Source organism: Egretta garzetta, unplaced genomic scaffold (assembly GCF_000687185.1).
Source record: "Egretta garzetta isolate BGI_Z169 unplaced genomic scaffold, ASM68718v1 scaffold306, whole genome shotgun sequence".
NCBI classification, from domain to species: domain Eukaryota; kingdom Metazoa; phylum Chordata; class Aves; order Pelecaniformes; family Ardeidae; genus Egretta; species Egretta garzetta.
This window is the reverse complement of record NW_009260131.1, coordinates 1,422,097-1,441,387: the sequence shown is the minus strand read 5'-3', so window position 1 is coordinate 1,441,387 and position 19,291 is coordinate 1,422,097. Positions and strand designations below refer to the sequence as shown.

General features: G+C 37.1%; 1 protein-coding gene across 1 annotated transcript in view; it reads left to right on the top strand.

The window, feature by feature from the left end:
- Nucleotides 1-19,291, top strand: part of FANCL (FA complementation group L) — a 41,904-nt gene that overhangs the window by 20,706 nt on the left and 1,907 nt on the right. The window contains exons 9-14 of the mRNA XM_035896983.1: nt 3,939-4,035; nt 8,881-8,949; nt 16,213-16,363; nt 18,203-18,286; nt 18,822-18,867; nt 18,959-19,040. Of these exons, the coding sequence (XP_035752876.1) occupies nt 3,939-4,035; nt 8,881-8,949; nt 16,213-16,363; nt 18,203-18,286; nt 18,822-18,867; nt 18,959-19,040 (529 nt within the window). The remainder of the gene's footprint in view (nt 1-3,938; nt 4,036-8,880; nt 8,950-16,212; nt 16,364-18,202; nt 18,287-18,821; nt 18,868-18,958; nt 19,041-19,291) is intronic.

Sequence of the window (19,291 nt, the reverse complement as noted above, 5' to 3'; positions counted from 1 at the left end):
GAAGAGAAGGCTGCAGGGAGACCTGATTGCAGCCTTTCAATACCTAAAGGGGGCCTATAGGAAAGATGGGGAAAATCTTTTTAGTAGGGCCAGCAGTGACAGGACAAGGGGTAATGGTTTTAAACTAAACCATGGTAGGTTTAGACTAGATATAGGGAAGAAATTCTTTACAAAGAGGGTGGTGAAACACTGGAACAGGTTGCCCAGAGAGGTAGTGGAGGCCCCATCCCTGGAAGCATTCAAGGCCAGGTTGTTCGGGGCTCTGAGCAACCTGATCTAGTTAGCGGTGTCCCTGCTCCTGCAGGGGGGTTGGACTAGATGACCTCTAGGGGTCCCTTCCAACCCAAAACATTCTATGATTCTATATTTATAATTTGATATTTAAATATAGTATATAGCTAAGTACGCTAATAATACACTTTGAAAATACAATTTAGTAGCTTGTCTCAGAACTGATATTTCTTCTGACTTGCTGTACATACAAAACACCCAGTGGTTTATTATTAAAAAGCATGTCAGTGTTTTATCAGAGAGCATGCTTCTAGGGCAGAATTTGATCTGGTTTCTAGGCAAAGATGGTCTTTATGTAGACACGCAACTTATGCTGTGCTTTTGTCCAGTGTAGTCATGTAATTCAGTAATGTACATCTTTACGGTCATTCCATTTTTTGATGTGTTAAAATGATGGAGTTGCTTGCTCATTCCCCCCCTCCCTCAGTGGGATGGGGGAGAGAATTGAGAAGAAAAAAAAGGTAAGAGCCGTGGGCTGAGATAGAGACAGTTTTATAGGTAAAGCAAAAGCCGCGCACACAAGCAAAGCAAGGAATTCAATCGCCACTTCCCATGGGCAGGCAGGTGTTCAGCCATCCCCAGGAAAGCAGGGCTCCATCATGCGTAACCATTACTTGGGAAGACAAACGCCATCACTCCAAACGTCCCCACCTTCCTCCTTCTTCCCTCAGCTTATATACTGAGCATGACATCATATGGTATGGAATAGCCCTTTGGTCAGTTTGGGTCAGCTGTCCTGGCTGTGTCCCCTCCCAGCTTCTTGTGCACCTGGCAGAGCTGAGAAGTCCTTGGCCAGTCTAAGCACAACCCAGCAACAACTAAAACATCAGTGTGTTATCAACATTCCTCTAGTACTAAATCCAAAACACAGCTCTATGCCAGCTACTATGAAGAAAATTAACTCTATCCCAGATGAAACCAGGACAGTATAACTGAAGTATCACCTGTGTAAACAATTCCTTATTTGATTATGCACTTTTAGAGCCTTGTTCAACTTTCTCCAGTCCTACGAAACTGACCCTTTAATCTCTTCTTATCCAAAGAATGGTAGAGTGATGTATGTCACAGAGCAGGTAGCCACAAAGCTACTGAGTTCCTTTTTTCTATCCTAAATGGAAAATTGAATCCTCCTTCATTCCCCAGAGGCGGTTTACTGTTTAGAAGGAGGCTAGCTATGAATTTACGTTCTGGACATTTGTCAACCCTGTATGCCCCTTGTCTGAGGAGTTTTTTATTCCTTGGTGTTCCCGTTTGTGAAAAAGTTTGAAAGGGAAGAGAATGTTTTATTAGAAAACCTCCAAGTACATGGCTTGTAATGAATAATACTTAAAAGGTGCTGCATTGCTTAGCTTGATCTACTAGTGGCTAGTTGTTGAAGTCAGAATTAGTTAAAAGTCATAAGAATTTCCAGATTGGTCTGGATTGTAGTGGCGCTTCGTAGCAGTGATTACATTTTTTACAGGTTTTTTTCTGTTATCTCCAAGCTCAGTGAAAATCACACTCTAAACTCGTTTTAAAAGATGCTTTAAATAGAATTCTGAAACTAAAAATATGTTAAAAATTAAATAACAGATGGAACTTGAAAATAATTTTGTGATGTATCCCTCTATACATAATTAAACAGGTAGCCGTTATTGGTGCTCTTAGCACCTTTTCCAAATGCTTACTTTTTTTTTTAAGTTTGTCTAATTTACATTGTTAATAAAACTGAATGTGAACGTTCTTTACAAATACAATTGAACATAATAACACTATTTTTAATATAATGGTGTGCATATGTTTATAATTTAAATATGTAAATAGGTGTACACATGTATATATGTTTTTGAGGTTGTCAGGTTGTTAAACTAATTGTAAAAGTACTGAACTCTCAAGGATTTCAGAAGTAAATTTTAAGACATGGATGTCCATTGAGACATGGATGTCCATTGCTGTATAAGAAATAAAAATAATTTTTTAATCTTGTTCCCTCCCACCCCAGATAGAGCAAGGAACTGCAAAAATGTCTGATTTTAAACTAAAATAATCCATACCTTTCTGGCACCTCAAGAGTGGCTGTCAGAACAGATGATTTTAAATCCTAACTACATTGACAGCATGCCTTTAATTTTTCCATTCTCTCTTCCTATCTGTCCTCAAAGTGCATTGATGCAGGCATCAGTTGTGCTTTGTTTTGGACACTGCTATATATTTTATTGCAGTAATCATTCTGTGCCTTAGCTGCTGGTTTAGGATTTCCCCACCCCAGGCAATAGTAGATGGAGCGGTGGGTTGTAGGTGGTTTCTTATCTTTGTAAAACTTTGTGGTATAATTTTGAGGTAAAGTCAGAACAAAGCAGGAGTAATGGTTTTTTCCAATTAGAGGAAGAATGCTCTAATTCTTTCTGCATGAATCGAGTTTAATTCACTACAGTTGAATTACACTTTTATCAAGACTTGTATTTCTTTCAGCTGTTGTGGAGAAAAGAGTGTCAAAATACTCCCAGGAATCTCTAGGACTATTTAATATTGCATTAAAGTTAATCAACATTAAACATGAAATAATATATCTCTTCCCCTGCTTCCTACCACTACTGCTTTTTCCGTCTGTATTTTTCAGTTCCCTCATATTGAGGCTCTGTCATTTGTGTAGATCACTTTTCTTTTCCCTTCCTTCCTAGGAATGTGCACACCCTTTGGTGTATGTCCGCATTTTCTTGTACAGGCTTCTATAAAAAAAAAAATGTTACTTAGGCCAGCAAGCAGATGCTTTCTTTGAACTCTGATGGGCCTTTTCATCAGTCTAAGTGATAAGTTGCACAATAATCTTAGGCTGCTTTTTATCTTTGCACAAGAATTGCATAGTAAAAATGCTAAAATATCCACATGCCCAGTTCACTGGTAAATATATGGAGAAGTCTGAACCGTTTTGGCAGTTGTTGAAGCTACTCAGCAGAACATATTTCTGGAGAACAATGTTTTTTACAATTGTGTTCATCTTCATTGTTGTGGAAAGCACAAATCAGTGACATCTTAAGTAAAGAGTCAGTGATTATGTCATAAGTTTTAAAACTTATTTACATTTAGTATGTACTTGCTACTTGCTTGGGTGCATATATACTGTGTAAAACTGTCACGAAACAAAGGCAAATCATCATAAATAACTCATTTTGTACCTGTTTGGGTACTATTTTCAGCAGAAAATCAATTTCAGAATATGAACCAATATCCACTGAATTTTCCACAATAATACTATTGATAATAAAAGAGAACTTCATTGAAGACAAAAGCAAATCAAGAGCATAAAAGTCTCATACAGTAAGAAACTGCAGAAATGGATCAAAGATTTGACAGGAAGTTTAATGTGTACATAAGTAGAGGCTGACAGGAACATGCTGTGTGTGTCAGAGGTTCCAGTGATGGAAAACTGAAACACAGTGCTCACTGACCACAGCATGAGCCTTGACACACATTGTAAATAACCCAAAGATATATGACTGCATTAAGCAGTAGACTGGTGTATTAACAGCAGTAAATCTAGAACAGCAGAAATGGTTTGGCATATAGGACTTCCTCTGCTTAATATTTGCAACAGACTAATCAGAGTATTGCAGACATTTCAAACTGTACTTCTTACAATGCTGTTAGGGTTTTCTTTTCTCTTTCAGAGTTGCATATGTGGATACTGGTCTTACCGCAATCAGGCTAAGAGCTGAAGACTCAGGTGGTCGACAGCATCTCATCACTCTGAAGTTAAATGCAAAGGTGAATTTATGTGGGAGACAATATTTTAAGGCTTCCCTGAAATAAATGGATTTTTCTTAATTCATAAGGATTTTAGAGAGTTGCTTTGTTTGTTGGTATGTCTGTTCTGCAAGGTAATGGTGGTGGGGTTTTTTTTTTTGAGAAATTGTTGTATATAGTTTTCAGACTTCAACTATTTAAAATTAATACTGCGTTATGGTTATCTGTAGGAATCTTTTCATATGAAACTGTGCATTACATTAAAAACACTTTATGATATTGCAATTATTTTGTTGGATTATAGACAAAACCATCTGGGAGACTTTCATTCTTTATCACTCCATCCAGAGACTATGCATATAACAAGAATGAGGGGATGTTGAGTTGCTTCTTTAGCAAGTCTTACTATTAAAGCTGTAGGTATAAAGATTTATGGAAAATTGACTACAGAAGTGAGCTCCTTATGTTGAATTTTTTTTTTTTTTAGTCTAAATAATTGGCTGATTTTGACAGTGCTTGCAAAGTAAATCCATGACGTGTGGAGAAGCACACAAAAAATTTAGTTCTTCCTGGTACTTAGAATTGAACTCAAATTGCAATGTTTCTTCAGAGAATTTCTCATTTCAAGGCATGATTCTGTTATCAGAAACTATAAATATCCAGGCTGTATGGTGACAATTGTATGGTAATTCCTGTGGTCTTCAGAAAATCAGTCTAGGGGAAAACCTGGATTCAAAAGTGTCTAAATGTTGTTGTTTGGGGCTATCTTTGGTCCCTCATCTGGAGTAATAATCTTAAAGGGATGAGGAGTGGGTACAGTATTGTAAGACTAAATCTCACCTTCACTGACATCCTGTATTCCTTGAAACACCAGGAGTTCCGTAGTTTTACAGAAGACAAGCTAATTTTACCTTAGAGGGGAAAAAGGAGCCTGTGGAAAAAGTACTCTTTGGGAATTGAGGTTGCTGAAACGGATTTAAAAAAAAGAGTAAAACTATCCTACATGCACAGAGTAATGAATGCATAATTAATTTGTTAGTCAGCCCATTATTAAATACACTGATGGAAAAAAAAATATCGGGAAGTACAATTACGGTCTATTTAATGTGCGAGGAGAGGAACCAGACTGTATTGTCATGGTTTATAAGGGAGCTGCTATCCCATACTTAGTAGGACACGAGAAATTGAGTGCAGCCTGATGCCCCTAAGTTTTTTCTTGATTTTATGGTGACTGAAGTATTTTAACTAGTGGGAAGTATAAATGCACAGAAAAAAAACCCAAACATTTTTACCACACAGCTGCTGTGGTGAAGCACTATTACACTTACGCATTGGCTAGTTCTGTTCAGCCTTAGCTTATCACTGTACCGTAAGGGGAGTCGAGATTACAGTTTTCTGTTCTTGTAAAAACTTGTTTATTTTCTTTATAGTAATAAAATAGCTGAAGTTGAGACTCCGAAGCAGAAGAAAGCACCATCTAACAACTAAGGATCTAGTGTAATAGAGAGACTAGATTATCCAACTTGTCTGTTGTAACAAGTAATCATCAATTTTTTTTTTTTTTCTTTTTCTTTTAAAGTGATAGTTACAATGATGGATGAGTTCCTGTCCTTTTTAAACCATGTCTGGCATTTAAACTTGCCACAAGAAAAAATTTATATGTGAAACATGGTTTTGGTGACATGGGGATTTGATTTTCCTTCATATACATATCTAATACATTTGAACAGACTTTGCAGTATTTTTTTTTCAAGGGGTTTCTTTTGATAACTTGCTTTAATAAAAGTATGCCTACTTTTGTTATGCTGTTTCTTTGATTAAGGTTAGTATGTGAGCTAAACCTCTCCCCGGCATATATTGCTGACACTTGTCTGTATTCTGGCAGATGGGTTTGTTCAGCCTTGCCCTCATGATGCCATACAGTGAAATGAGTTTATAAGCCTGCTGACAGTGTTTTCAGGAAGAACCTCTTCAATAAGTGATTTAGGAAGTTCATTGTCAGAAGCTTAGCATGTGTATTGAGATAATCCCCTAAGTATTCTTTTGCTGTGATTCTTAATGGTTTGGATGTGTTTTGAGGACTTTCCTTAGTGCATTGTCAAATGTTTCCACCTGTTATTCTAGTCTTAATGTGCCTTGTGTTAGGAGCTGCCTTCCAAAACACTTGCGCTCTATAAACTGCATTTGTAAAGTGTCTGGGAAACGTGGGGTGATCAACCTAAACGTGGAAGAATTGAGAACGGTCGTATCATAGGTATGTTGGCCAAATCATGTGCGACACAACTTTGACTTTTGTGAATGATTAGGCTTAAACTTCAGAAGAGGATAGATTGTTTAATGCTCAGATTACATTTTGTGAAATAGTTTTCTGATTTATTTGGTTGAAAATGCCTGGTCCAGAAATCTTTCTCCATTCACAGTTTAAATAAATGACTAGAGAAGTTTTCTGAAAGCAAAGCACACATCTTTGCAAGTATAAAACCAAACACAATGGGTTTTATTTATTAGATTTCATTTTGTATTGCATGAGAAGTGGGTTGGGTGCTCACCATTTCAGATCCCAAGAATTTGGATAGGACACTGCAAGAATTTGCATGCCATGTAGTAATCAAGATGCTTTGGTAATTATCCAAATGACTTGGCAAGGGTTATGAAAATACTTTTTCTAGATAAAGTTAGCTGAATGTTGAAAAATCCAATATAAATATTTTGTTTAATAATTACTTAAAGTGTTCTAAAGAACAATAGGATGATTTCTGACATATACATTTGAATTTAACTAGTAACATATGATGTCATTGATATGTTCTGGTATAGTATTTGAAAATACTATCTCCTGGGGAATCACTCACCTTATTTTATATTGGATTTCGCTCTGCAAGGTCTAAAAACTTTATGTACATATGTACAGAATCATGGTTGCATAGTTCTTGGCAATCATCTGTTGCACAGTACAATATGCTCTTGAAAATTTGACTAAAAATGCAGGGGAAAAGTGCTGTAGGTTTTTTGGTTTGATTTTTTTTTTTTTTAAGTAATATGAAGTTAGTAGAATCTGTTTGCAAGCACTTGTTCAGAGGCACCCTACAAAAGGCTGCATAAAATGAATTTACTTACTGAGAAAATAAACGCGTAATTGGCTGATGCTGCTGGGATTTCAGTGAGGTAGTCCTAAAACCAATCCTACAGAAAAATTGTTCTGACTTGGTTTGTTCTAGGCTTACTTTTATACATTGAAAACAAGTTTATTTCTATGCAAGCATTTAAGTTTTTCATGAAAAATAATACCTACAATACAAACCCACTAACACTACAATGCCTACAATATAAGAACAGTAACACTACAATAAAAGAAACTGTAACCATTTTTGTGGATATACATTTCTAAGGTGGAACTGCCTTGTGTCCAAATCAGTTGTTTCACAGCTCTTGCTCTGTCACTGTTCTTTTGCTTGTCTGCCACCGATTTGGTAAAATGGTAAAGCACAAGATATTAAAGTTGTAGGAGTTGTCTTCAGGAAGTGGATACCTAGCAGGAACGACAAATGAAGGCCAATTAAAAAAGCAAGTTTAAAGAAATTTCTGTGAAATCCATAAATCTACTAGATTATTGTTAAAATCAAAGCAATGAAGAATGGATGCTCTAGGGAAGCTATGTCTCTTTTTTGCTCTTTGCCACAGAGAACAATTGGAAACTAATTACTATAGAATTACATTTGATATAGACACATTAAAAAATTCTGATAAATCAATTGCCTGATGTCTGATAAATAAGGACAGTGTCTATGTCTGGAGGTTGACTTTGGATGGAGAATGGTTACAGGAAGCAGCACAGCTAAACACATCATTAGCACAGCATCTTTGTCTTGACTCTCCTTAATTCTGTGAGGAAGCTGGGACGTTTTTTTCATATGTCTCTGCAGATGAGATTATCGGTAAAATTTTCTTGTTTTGACAACTGATGCGATACTAATACCATTTCTATAAAACTGCTGGGTACATCATTGGTAGAATTTGAAAGGTTACACAGGACTAAAGGAGGCAGCTTCTCAGGTGACGAAAATTTTGGAATTTTAGGAAGGACACAGTTTATTTGTAATTAGATATTTCTTTCCTTTGCTACTTTATTTTTCAGAAAATACCTTTTTTTTTTTCCCCACAGATTTCATACTGGATGCTGAACAGCAATAGGTTTACTAGTGTAATAAATAGTCGGTGGTTATTTTTGGAGTTATCAAACCTTTTATAGCTTCAGTTTTCTTAATACAGCTTTTTTTTTTTTTTTTGTCATTGATACTTTCTCATTTGGGGCGGGGGGCAGGGAGTTGTTTTAATTTGAGGGGTGTGTTCATTCATCTCTTTCTAAAATTACGTACTTACTCTGATTACTTTCAACTTCAAAACAAAAAAAAATGTTGCCAATCAGAGCAAATATTCTAGTTTAAATGTAAATGAGTTTTTGACTCATGAAAGGGTTGTGTTGTTTTATTTTTAAACTTTCCAGTACAGGTAATTGAGGTTGGTTTTTTTTTTTTTAATATTTGATGGTTTTTGTCTTAAGTTCTTTTTTAATGTGTCTTTGTGAACACTGAACACAGAAAACTCTGATTCTGCTGCCTTTAGTAAAAACTGATACATAAAAACTGTTTACATGTAGATTTCTTCTTTAAATGATAATTAACATTCATAACTATTTCTGAAAATGCTTTACATACTGTTTCCTCTTAGAGCCAAGTTCTCAAGATGCTTGAAGTGTTCATATTTTGTTATCAAATTTGGCAGCTGAGTATCAGTCTGACTTTAAATCTCTTTTAAAATAAAAAAGAAAAAAGAAAAGAAAAACCGTATTTTCTTTCCCTCCCTCAGTATCCAACAGAACCACCGGATTGCCTCGTGGATTTTCCTGTTCAGTTTGCTATTTCTTGGATGCCACAGGTAAACTGCTGTACTATGCATCTTTTTTTTTAATAACTGAGATAAATATGCAATCTTGTAGATTGTAATGAGGGACAGGACTTCATTTTTTAACACCGGCTTTTTTCCTTGTGTGCTTTTTACTTTGATACATGTTTATTTGAATGCAGTAGTACTGAATTCCATATTCCTTATGATAGGGTTTTAAATATTTTCCTTGCCATATAGATATACCTTGCATGTTGTATGCCCTGCACTCATACTGGCTGTTTTTTTCTTAAGCTGTTCAGACGGCTGAAATATCTTTAGGAACAATACTGGGAAAATATATGCACAAGAAATGATTGCACCCTCTAAAGTTGACAGAGATTTAAAAAAAAGGCGGTCCTCCAGGTTGATTTCATAACATAATAAAACTTCAGTTACAATCAAAAGAACAACGGGAAAGTACTTAGTAGAATTAGGATTTCGTAGTTTAACCGATATTGTTAATATAAAGAACCAAGAGCCATTGTCTTTTTTTAGTGCCTATCGCATTATTTCATGTATCTTTTTTCCTTAATAGAGCATGTGTACTTCATTAACTGGATTTAAATGTGGCCACTTAGATGTAAGTTAATTTGTATTATCTCTAGAAAATAGTTGATGTTTAATTTCATTTAATTCAGGAAAATAGATTTTACATAAATGGTTGCGTTTCATAATTCTAACTTTTGTGAGGATGTCTACCCATCAATAAAGCCTGTCTTTAGGTTACTAAATTTACATAGGGAACATGGCTGAAAGGTTGCATCAGAATGATTTTAAGAAGGGCATATAATTTTGACTGCAAAGGTCGAGGTTCTGTATGTCACCTGAGATCCTCTAGTGTGAGAGCTTGAAGAAATAACTGCAGGAGTAGACCATTGCAAATGGAAGATATATGTAATTTTAGGTTTTGATTCTCTGGTAAGGTTTGCAACAACTTAAACAGATACTGTTTTTCCCTTAAATTATACTGTGTTCCAGATACTACAGGCAGGACTTCAACTACTGGTTCTAACCTCAAACTTTATACGTACTTCTAATAGCATTTCATTAATTTTACAGCCTCACAATTTATGTTGCCTCGAATTAACAACATTTCAAATATCCTTGACAGTCATTGCTTCTCTGTGTTTACTGTTAGAAATTTTAAAGCTACTAGCTGGACTTATGTTTTAATAAAAAAGCTCTTGAAAAATGTGATATGAAAGCAGCCTTCTTTGACAAGTTAAAGATGGGAGTGAATATATTAATATTGACACTACAACCAAGTGAAAATCTGAAGTTCAAAACATGACATTCTAATGCTTGAGATCGTAAAATCTTTTTATGGTTAAAATTACCTATGGACTTCTTGAACACATGAGCAATAGATGTTTGTATGTAACTGAAGACCCCGTTTGAAATTGTGAGATGCTAATTCTGGCTGCAGAGAGCCTGCTGTGATACTGAACCAAATACCAGCAACCTGTGTGCTGTGCTGGTAGAAATGCTTTAGCTTGTACGGTCTTTTCTGAAAATTCCCCTTATCTGTGTGGGTGACGTGAGCCTAGCACTTTGGGAAAAAATGTGTGTTTATGTACAAAATGCATGGAAATCATTGCAGTGAGCAGTTGTCATGCCCTGGTAAAATAAGGGTTAAGCTTAGATAATGCTGAAATACCTCTGGTAGCAGAATTTGGTGGGTGGTTGAAAATTTTTGTTCCTAAAATGGAAAAAGAACACACTGTATCTATTTTCTAGTAAGATACCGTGAAGGTTTGATACTGATAGGTCTTAAATTTTAATATTTGTTGCTGGTCTTTAATGTAGAAACTGACAAGGCTTAACTAAAATTATGCAATTGCACTGTTATAATATAAACTCCCATGAAAGAAAATATAAATAGGTTTCAGGTAATTGATTAATTTTTTTTCCCAGCCCCCTGTGTGTGCTGTTGCCTATTTCAGGTTCTTTTCAGTGCTCATGGACTTTAAACTTGAGGGGTTGTTGGGTGGGTGTTTTTTTCTTCACCACCCACCCCCCACCCCCCCGTATAATAATAGACATGGCTTTATGGCATCCATATTAAAAATGGGTAATTTTCCTTATGGTCCCTGTCTTCCTGCTGGGTTGATAATGTTTTGATGTATTTTTCTTTTGCTCTGATGAGAGGTCTGCTGCTGCTGCTCTGACATATTCATTTGGATGAATAATTATAACTTGCACAATGTCAAGCTGAAGATGGTAGGGTTTTGTGCGTCATGACAAGCCTAGTAGCCAGTGCAGGTGTCTCACAGCATGATCAGCAACAGCCAGTGTATTCTGGCTCAGAGGAGACATTTTAGAGTAGTAAGAAATCAGCACCAAGGGCAATGCTGCTGCTGCTGCTACTGTTATAAGTGCCAAATAAATGCAGAGTGGTTCTCAATGACAAGTGCAAGAACATCTACTTATTTCAGTTATATTCTTTTTCCAAATAACCAGATAAATGTGCTGTCTCCACATTTTAGCAGACACGCTAAGCGTGGTTCTGCTGTTTCAGTGCATCTATATTCTGTTGCCCTCGCATCGGGGTATTGTTTCTATACTGACCACTGCCCACCTGGTTGGCTACATGAAGGTCACAGGAGTGGAAATTAATGACTAATGAGGTCATGCAGCCAGCCAACAATGAAACAGTAATGCAAAATTCACAAGGTATAGTGGTGTGAGTGAGATTATTCTTTGGTTATTTTGTTGAAAACACAGCAAAATACATATTAATTGTGCTTTTTCTTAGCAAGGGAGCTTCACAGACAGCAGCTTTATATGCATCTAGAAATACAAAAAATGGAGATGGTTGAGAAGACACTTTATAAAGGTTTCAGAGTATTGGGTCTCAGTTTGATTTGTGCTAAGGAGAAGGGAAAATGGTTAACTGCTGTTCATGAGAAATAAACAAATCTAAAGAATCATAAATTATTTAGGTGATGCAGGTGATCCCTTTTCCATCCAGCAACTGTTCATGTTATTAAATTGTATTCTATCTATGAATTCATCAAGGGCAAGCAAGTATCAGCACCTATAGTTTAGGCTACTTTACCTTTTCCATCAGGAGGCTTTGCAGTTGTTTAATTTTGGATAAGCAAGTTTTGTGTTAGGAAGAATTTTAGCAAAAAATCTCAGGGTAACGATCACTTTTTTATCTTTTTTAAAAAGTAAATGTTAATGAATTGTGCTGTATTTACCTTACTTAGAACATTCTTACTACCATTTGATTAATGTTTAGTTCATCCAGGATTTGGAGCAGGCATTGGAAATTTGGCAGCATAGGCGTATAGGCATATAGCATGCCTTAAAAGGTACTGAGAGGCTTCATGGGTTTTAGGAGCAGACTTCCTCTGTACTTCTCCCAGCCTCTATGGCTCTAGAAATAAGAACTGAGAGTAGAGTGACTCTTTTTCTGTTCCTTCTTATTCCTTTGATTGAAGGAAAACAGCCTATAGGCAATAGGTGTAAACTTGGGAAAGTGTTTGAATTGGAATAAAATGAAAAAAAAAAAAAAAAAGAGGGAAAGAATTGGCATGAGGAGCTGCCAGGGATGAGATGAAGATGAGAGCGCAGAGGACAAAAATGGAAACAAAAATGTTGCAGAATTAAACGGGACTCTTTCTGCCTGGAAGAGAAGGTATGTTCCCTTCAGAAGCAGAGAGGTCTGGACTATCGTGATTGTCACTGACCAAAGAAAGTGCCTCGTCTCCTACCTCCTACCGGTTGTTGAAATGAATGGAGGATACCTATAGTCTGACAGCACAAAGGTAACATCTGGGTCAGAGTTTTCTAAAGCTGCTGGGGAATCAACACAGTCGGTATGCTTACATGTCTGTTTTCCTATAAATTTAACTCAGTTTCTACAAACACCTGTTTTCAGAAGTCAAGGGCACAAAATCATGGCCCTCCAAGTGAACATTAAATTGCCGTTCAGTCCAAAGGACTCTCTTGGTACAGCTTGTATCTGTATACATCAGATTTTTGCCTCGTAGGGCCTTGAATAACTAGGACTTTGAGGCTGAAGATATGCTTTGTTGAGAGAGAAAACTGTGCTGAGTCACTTACAGTCCCTTTTCACAAGTCATCACTAATTGTATTCTTTGTTTTCTACACTCTCAACTTGAAATTTGAAAAATCTGGAGAAGTGTTGAGTATTTAAAGCTATGACTGTGGGCACAGGAGGTGATGCTCTAATACAGACAGGCCACTTGGAGCTGGATGAAGGGATCTTGAGCTAAGTATTACAAACTAACATTTTCTCAGTCTCTTATTTTTCCGTATCAAAACTCAGACTGAGGCCATCTGATCTGAAAATGCGTTTTGATGATAAACTCCATGATGGTTTTGGCCTGTTCAGTTGCTGTGGTGGTCATTAGAGAGAGCTGAAGGACACAGGATCATTAAATTGTGTGGTGTATCTCTCTCAAAAACTTACCTAGCTCCCGCTCAAAATTGATGCTGTCCTGGCATAGTAAGGCTTTCTCCAGACCTCGGTGCTGTGGCGGAGGGGAAGCTGGCTCCGGCTGCTTATTTTGTATGAATTCACATTTGAGGCATCCTTCAGTCAGCCCCTATTATGCATTAAAAATATCTTCTTTTTGTTTTAAGTTGTTGTGAAAGATTAAACTGCCACGGTGTTCTTTGCTTTTATGACGGATGTTTTGCCTGATGAGCATGGAAACCTAACAGATCGAGAGGATAGAGTAACCAGTTGGGTTTTGATAGTGGTTTTTAGAGACGGGGCAGCCAGTGACAAGATCCTCAGTTGTAAACGTCTCCTTTTCCAAACAATATTTGATGCGTTTCATACAAATTCTAATGTATTCATACAAAGGTAACCAAGAAACAAAACAGTTTGTGCTGTTTGACATTATTAACGAATGTCTTGGTGTAGACCAAAAAAAAAGCATGATAGCAGTCTTTTCTAAAAGTGCTGGGCAACGACCAAAAATGAGTTGGTTAATCAAATAAAGGGGAACGTTACAGTTCCCATGGTTTGCATGACAAGCATGCAATGTATTTAAATAGCTATAGATGCATTTATGTATATGGCAGGAGACAGCTGGCAACATCAATGAAGCATACAAATAAGATCAAATGAACAGTGCATAAAAAAAAAAAAGATTTAACTACCTTTTTAAGGAACATCATTGAAAAATTACAATTAGTATTAAAATTAATTGGATTTTAAAACTTATCTGTGGGTTATAATCCCTTGATGTTTCTTTTTTCTAGTGAAACCCTTTGAATTCCCAGAAGATAAAGATAAAAATGATTATTAGAGGATTTATCTGTATGTGATATAGAAAAATGTAAAAAATCAAAATGGAAAGCAACTGTTGCAAGTACCAGAAAATTATGCTATTAATTTAAGTGTCATCAGAGCACAAAAGATCACATTTCAGGACTGTGTGAAAATTATTAAAATACTGGAAATAATAGTACTTAAGATGAAGATATTCTGCTCGAAGATGTGGTTAAGTGACTGACACTATTATATCACTTCAGGTATTATAAAAGTAACAAAATGCTTTTAAAGATAATAAGCGTTACATTTGGAGATTGGCAGTATTCACACTTTTCTGCTTAAGTGCTTTCCTACTTTAATATAATTTAATAACAGCAGGAAAAAATGTAGCATTTTATTTCGAAGCTACACCGTTTCTAAAATACATATGCGTAAAATATAAAAACTTATTACATAGAGGAAGAAATACGATTTTTCTGAGAAGGTTCATATCATTTACTGCTTTTTGTCCAGGTGAGAAAGGAAGAACATCATTACTAAAGATTAAAGGAAACCATTCCATGTATATTTTGTGTTACTTATAGAAAAATACCTCTTTAAGAACTGAACATTCGATTTGCTTTTTCTTGTTGACCCCAAGAACTTGTTCCCAGGCTGAGAGGTATCTGAGATCTGGCCCTTGTTACGTCTTTCTTGTTTTTCAAAGCATACTTTACCATCTCTTCATCCAAACTGAAGAAGTCTCGTCAGTTCTCTCCTGTCCTTTCTGCTTTTTACTCATGCATTTAATTGTTCAGTTGCGTTCTGCGTAAACAATTCCAAAATACCCTTTGGTGTTCCCACACGATTCCTTTCTCTACGCTTCAGTTTCCCACTGCCACACAGCTGCAGAGCCTATCTCCAAAGCCTTCCCCCCACCCTTGATCTCCCTTCGCCCCCACCCGTGTCTGGTTTCTTGACACCTCCACTCTTTTCCTGTGGTGGCTTCCTCTCCCCCCAGGAAGCCACATTCTGATGGCTCCTCCTTCTCCTGCCCTTCCTGGCACTTCCCAGTTCCTCCACTGATTTCATCTGTTCCCTATGGGGCATGACTCCAGGCAGAACTGCTCTCCTTGCTCCTCCTGCATTCTTCACCTCATTGTGGTTCCCTGAAGTCACATTTTGTACCCCCCGGGCATCTGCCTTTGGAAGGGTGTTGACTGCTGGCTGCTTCCTCTACTTGAAGAAGCCTTCCCCTGTAGAAATAGTTACTTTTGTGCTCCCTGATGATTTTAAAAAGCCACCTTCCACGTTGCTGTTCTGCATATTGTCCTGTATAATGAAAGATTTTTCTGATTCCAGCTAATCCACTCTCAAATATTGAAATCCCTTGAGTGTAATCCTCTGATTATTAGATGGTTTCTCCCTCTCTTACCGTATTTACATGGCTTGAAAGCTAGTGTTAAGTACCTGTTTCTATACTGCTCAATTTTGAGATAATTATGACATTGTTCGGCTGATATTTCTTAGTCTTGAAGAAATAAATAAGCTGCTTTGGTTATATGGGTATTTCTGTGTATTTACATTTGGTGCCACTGCCGTGTTGCTCAGCTGGAGTCAAAATACCAGAATGTTAGAAGTTTAATAGTAGATAAAGGTGCTTTTTACTTTAATTTTACAGTCATTTGTTACAAGTTACAACTCAAATTAATAGTTGATACCAGTTTTCAGAAAAGTTTTCTGAAGAGGCGTATAAACCGCTACTAAATCCAGGTATGAAGTACGTATATCACAACGTGTTAAAACCACCAGGACTAAAGTACTTACCTGTGCATTCTTTATTTGTGTTGTGTCACCTGAAAAAACCTGTGAGGTTCAGCGTTTTATGTTACCATGACACAAGCGGATACATACGTTGGATTTTAACGCTTCTTAAAGCACCTACACTTTGTTTTCTACATACTCTATGTGGCCAGAGGTGGAAACTATGTGAAATTTGTTTAAATTTCTTTTTTTCTTAGAACTCCTTAGTAGACATCTACAACCAGTTCCTGGTGGCATTAGAATCGCTGAAAGAATTCTGGGATGCCATGGACGAAATTGATGGGAAGACATGGGTGCTTGAGCCAGAAAATCCCAGACGGAGTGCTACAGCAAGAAGAATTGCGATAGGTACGAACAAATTTGAAGGAATACAGTGAGTTGGAGAAGTAAAACTCGGGGTGCGGTTTTGCTTTGCTTACCTAACCAGATGGTGCTTGTGGGAGTTGCTAGGAAAACTCAAGGGTAGTGCTTAAAACCAGCAAGACACAACTCTCGTAACTTTGGGTATTAAAAAAATAACCTTCCACAGAATACTGAGCCTGTTTCGGAAATTAATTACAACTTTATGGTGTTAGGTAAAACAAAAGTTTCTGCAGGAAAATACTGTGTATTTCTAAATTATGAACATGTAACTGTCAAAAACTGAGGGTGTGCATGATAACTCTAGAAGAAATCAGTATTTGGGAAAAATCAGCTTAGATGAAGCCCTTCTCCCACGTGCAAATTCCAGATTTTTTTAACAGGCTATTACTGTAGATTGATCCTGTCCTGGAAGAGCGAAAGGAATATTAGAGTGCAGTCAAAAGGGAGAAAAGGGGATTAAAAGAGGCAGCTGGAAAGGCCAAAGAAAGAAGAGAAGAGAGGAAATTAGAGGGTTACAGTGTTAACCATCTGAAAAAGTATCTTAATTCATATGCTGATGTCTGGCATTTTAAGGTCTTTATATATATAGGAGATAAGGAGCCTTGTAATTGCAAAGGAGGAACTTGCCACTGTGGAGGTTAGAAATGTGGGGGGAAATGCTGTCTTTGACAGAAGAGTGCTGACTTTTTACCTTAAATCCAAAATCCCAACAGCATCTTCTAGAAATGTGAGAACATATAACGGACCAAAGTAGACCTCAGTTGTCCCTGAAACCTGCGGAAATACTGATTGCCTGTGGAGCGATGAAGGAGAGGAGCTCATGGGGTGCGAGGCTGCTCCTTCCTTGGGGGTGGAGGGAGGGACAGAAAGTTCAGCAGCCAGCTAAAATGACTAGGGTCGGACACTGCTGCTTTTTTTCGTGCATGTGCAGTCAGGGTGGCTTTATCTCGGTTCTGCTGTACTTTGACACAGACCAATGAAAAGGAAAGAAAAGGCTCAAAAAGCGCCTCACATTAGATCAGCAGAGGGCAGGACAAGGCTTTGAGCCCTTTGTTGTCAGTCACAATCTTCAGTTACGCCTAAACTTTTGATTCCATTTGTACCAATTTCTTCAAGAAGGGTAAGCCTAATGCACCTCTTAATTACAAAAAATATTGGGATTCCCCTGGTTTTATTCAGAAGGGAATTTGCTGTGGAGGAAAGTAAATTTAAAATATTAAAAAAAGAAAATCTAACCTGGATCCAGAACATTTTTGAGCTGCTTACCCCTTGCAAATGGCAGGCCTTAGGAGGATGAGGGGGAATCTTGTAAAAGAAAAAGATTTCCTGTTTCAAAACTACACCCTTGTTCACTCAGTCCAGGACTAGGCTCTGGAGGGGGCTGCCTTTGACTGCTTAATACTGCCTCTATGTGTCTCTTTTTGGTGGGAAAAGATGATGAGGAATTAATAACAATTACTCTGCTACCTTTAACATTTCACTGGGGTTTCAAATGGATTATGGCATCAGGCCTGCGTTTGGTTATTCAGAAACAAGTCTAAGTGTTAAGACTATAGTCTATAAGAAATGCAAGACTGGCAGTTCTATTTAATCAGTTGCTATTTTTAATTACAGTCCATTGAAAATTAAATATTTAATAGATACTGCTATTTTGTACAATTAGTTTGGATACCTACCAACTTCTTTATTGTTTGTAGTAATGAAAACCAGCCTGATTTAACCAACTTAAAACTGCTTTTTAAAAAAAAAGGTTAATATTTCTGTTTTCAAATACTTGATTGCAAGGAAAAGCTTCCCCTGTGACTTATTTGCTTTCTCATTTAGGGAACAATGTCTCGGTGAACATAGAGGTAGATCCTCGCCATCCAAACATGCTCCCCGAGTGTTATTTTCTCGGAGCAGATCATGGTAAGGCAGTAGACGTACACCGTCCGTTTCTCTTCTAGAATTCACTCTCTGGTGAGCAGATACTCGTGTAGGCTATGTCAGACTCCTGGGGTAAACTTTACTTAAGCAGAGCTGGGAATTAAGCTGAGTATGTGTGTAGGAGAGTTTTACACAGTAGATGGTGGGGTTTTTAACAGCCTAAATCCGTAGCATGCTGGTTTGCTCTGTGAGTGATGCTTTTTCCCGATGCTTTACTACATATGTCCTAATCGCGTTTGGAAACGTCTAAGTCTCTTCCTCCGCGTCCCACAGCTTTCTGCCGACTTGTTAAGGTAACTACAATTGTATCTTCAACAGTGTGGTATTTTAAATATTAGCATAATGAATTCCCCAGACTAAAAACTAAGAGCAGTCATTTACTTATTACATACCTTAAATAATTAAAAAAGCCCAACCCGTGCCTTCCCCTTCAGTGCTGAAATACGAGAGGTTAAATTGGTTGGGGAGTGAAGGGCATCCTAAAGATGATGTAATTATTTATGTATGTTGTTTGCAGCGGTTAACCCTTTGAGAGTTAAGCTGAACAACAACATGCACTTATGGTAAGCATCTTTAATAACACAGGTTTGAAAGGGAGATGGTATTTGCTGTTCCTAGTGTTGATTTTTTTCCCTCCCTCTCTCCCACCTGCAGGGATCCAGAAATCAGTTTATTACAAAACTTGAAAGACCTCTTAGAAATTGATTTTCCATCTCGTGCTGTGCTAGAAAAAAGTGTAAGTTGCTTTTTGTTAATGATCAGTTGTTATTTCTCAATAAGGAAAATTTAAATGGTCACTTTATAACTGCCAGCAAAAAGAAGAGACTTAGAGGAGAGGTAATTGGATTAATATATTGTCATAAGGACTTCTGAACTTCAAGCAACAATTGTCAGAGCTTGTTAACCTTTGATTAGAGGTGCACACTTCCCTGTGGCCTTCATAGCAGTAAGGCGATTAATAACAGGCTTCGCTATTAAGAGGGAAAG